Source organism: Nansenia antarctica (genome assembly GCF_963989245.1).
Source record: "Nansenia antarctica genome assembly, chromosome: 4".
NCBI lineage: Eukaryota > Metazoa > Chordata > Actinopteri > Argentiniformes > Microstomatidae > Nansenia > Nansenia antarctica.
Window position 1 is genome coordinate 76,576,838 of NC_137689.1, and position 2,095 is coordinate 76,578,932.

At 51.1% G+C, this 2,095-nt stretch overlaps 1 protein-coding gene across 1 annotated transcript in view; it reads left to right on the plus strand.

Moving 5' to 3' along the window:
• Nucleotides 1–311: 311 nt before the first annotated feature.
• The window catches only part of stard7 (StAR related lipid transfer domain containing 7), a 10,137-nt gene continuing 8,353 nt past the window's right edge, over nt 312–2,095 (plus strand). The window contains exons 1-3 of the mRNA XM_080528500.1: nt 312–1,099; nt 1,386–1,546; nt 1,796–1,845. Coding sequence (XP_080384626.1) covers nt 603–1,099; nt 1,386–1,546; nt 1,796–1,845 — 708 coding nt within the window. The 5' untranslated portion in view covers nt 312–602. The remainder of the gene's footprint in view (nt 1,100–1,385; nt 1,547–1,795; nt 1,846–2,095) is intronic.

A 2,095-nucleotide genomic window follows, 5' to 3' on the forward strand; every position in this document is an offset into this window, starting at 1 on the left:
TATTATATTATATTCTGATTCAGGCTTTAGGTTTGTAGGGATGCAGCGCTGCACGTAGACAGCAAACCGTCACGACTCTCTGTGTGTTTGTAACACCCAGGTAGCTGCTCAATGCTATGTGGCTAAGCTAGTTCAGCTAATGTCAAACTAGTGTGATTATTATTATTATTGTTATTATTGATTATGAGCCATGAGCCTTCATAGTGTGTTGTCTCTGTACAACTACATGTGCTCCATTTAGCTGTTCAACCAGTCTGTGTGTGTGTGTGTGTGTGTGTGTGTGTGTGTGTGTGTGTGTGTGTGTGCTGTGTGTGTGTGTGTGACGTCACCAGTAGGAGTGAGATGTGTCACGTGATGCACCAGGGTTGGTATTAGTTCATTAGATTCCATTATATTTTCCCCATGGCAGCTTCAACCATCTACTTTATGATATTGAAAAACCCTGTTCGGCATCAAAACTGCGCTTGACTCAAACTCAAAGCAACTTGCTATCCAGTGCCATCATCATTTCTACCACTACTTTTTTTTTTTTGCTGTTGCTCAACCAGTAAAGTCGGATTACGACCACCAGTTGGCTATATATATATATATATCATTCAAGCATGTTTCAGTCTATGCAACGGCGTCAGATCTGTGAAATCAGTGTGTGTGCTGTAAGGCTGCAAAGCAAGCGCGCCCTCTTGAGAGGAGGTGTCGGCAAGAGCAACGCCTGCCACCCTGGAGCCACACCTGGAGCCACACCTGGAGCCACACCTGGGTGGATGGGCCGGCGCGTGGGCTTGCTGCTGTCGTGGCTGCAGCGGTCGGGGGTGGGCAGGGGGAGCGACGCGGCGGCGGGGTCTGGCAGGAAGAAGCAAGGGCTGCTGTCGCTCTTAGCCAACCACTGTAGCTTCGTGACGGGCCAGAGACTCAGGCGCGCCTTCCAGATCGGAGAGCTTTACTCCAACCTGTACTCCGAGCGGACCCGCTGGACCCTGGCGGGCAGCCTGTGGCGCCGCCTCCTGCAGAGCAAGCACGCGCCGCCGGGGAAGCTGATGGCGGCTCTGGCCGGCGTGTTCATGTGGGAGGACGCGAAGATACGAGACGAAGAACTGCGCAGGTGTGTGATGGTGCCAGCGGTGACACAGGACACTCCTGGACATGTTCTTAATGATGTGCCCCCATTACACACACACACACACACACACACACACACACAACTCGTTCCTTGTTTACATATTCTGCAGGTTTGCAATGTGACCTTGGCCCTCAGTGAGGTGTTTGATGTGATGTAGACTAACCTGCAGACTAGTAGGGTTAGAGGCTTCTGCTAAGGCCCTTCCTGTCCTCTTCCTGTCCCCTTCCTGTCCCCTTCCTGTCCTCTTCCTGTCCTCTTCCTGTCCTAGGTGTGGACTTGAGCTGCAGTCGTTGGACGTGGTGAAGAACGTCAGCGCTGCCTCAGAGAAGAAGAAGGTGGTGGAGGAAGGCTGGGAGGTTGTCATGGAGAAGAAGAACTTCAGGGTGTGGAGGCGGCCCATCCCAGGCAGCCACCTGTGTGAATACAGAGGTTAGTCAGTCTGCATTCCTACATTGTAATAATAATAATAATAATAATATAACTATACTCTGTGGTGTATGCATTGTAAGCCATGCATAGACAGTTAGAACTGTACTCTTACTGTGCTATGCAGTACTACTCTCCAGGAGGACATCTGGCCTCTCTAGATGTCTTGATGCTATGCTAGTGCGCTCTTTCACCTCCTGCTGTTATTGATCGGAAGCTACGTCATCATCAATACTTTCCTTTTCTTCACAGTTCTTGGCTCTTACAACGATGTCACCCCAAGACAGTTCTTCAACGTTCAGGTAATAAGTTGGGGTGGCTGTGTCTCAGGAGGTAGAGGCTGTGTCTCAGGAGGTAGAGGCTGTGTCTCAGGAGGTAGAGGCTGTGTCTCAGGAGGTAGAGGCTGTGTCTCAGGAGGTAGAGGCTGTGTCTCAGGAGGTAGAGGCTGTGTCTCAGGAGGTAGAGGCTGTGTCTCAGGAGGTAGAGGCTGGTGGAGGTAGAGGCTGTGTCTCAGGAGGTAGAGGCTGTGTCTCAGGAGGTAGAGGCTGTGTC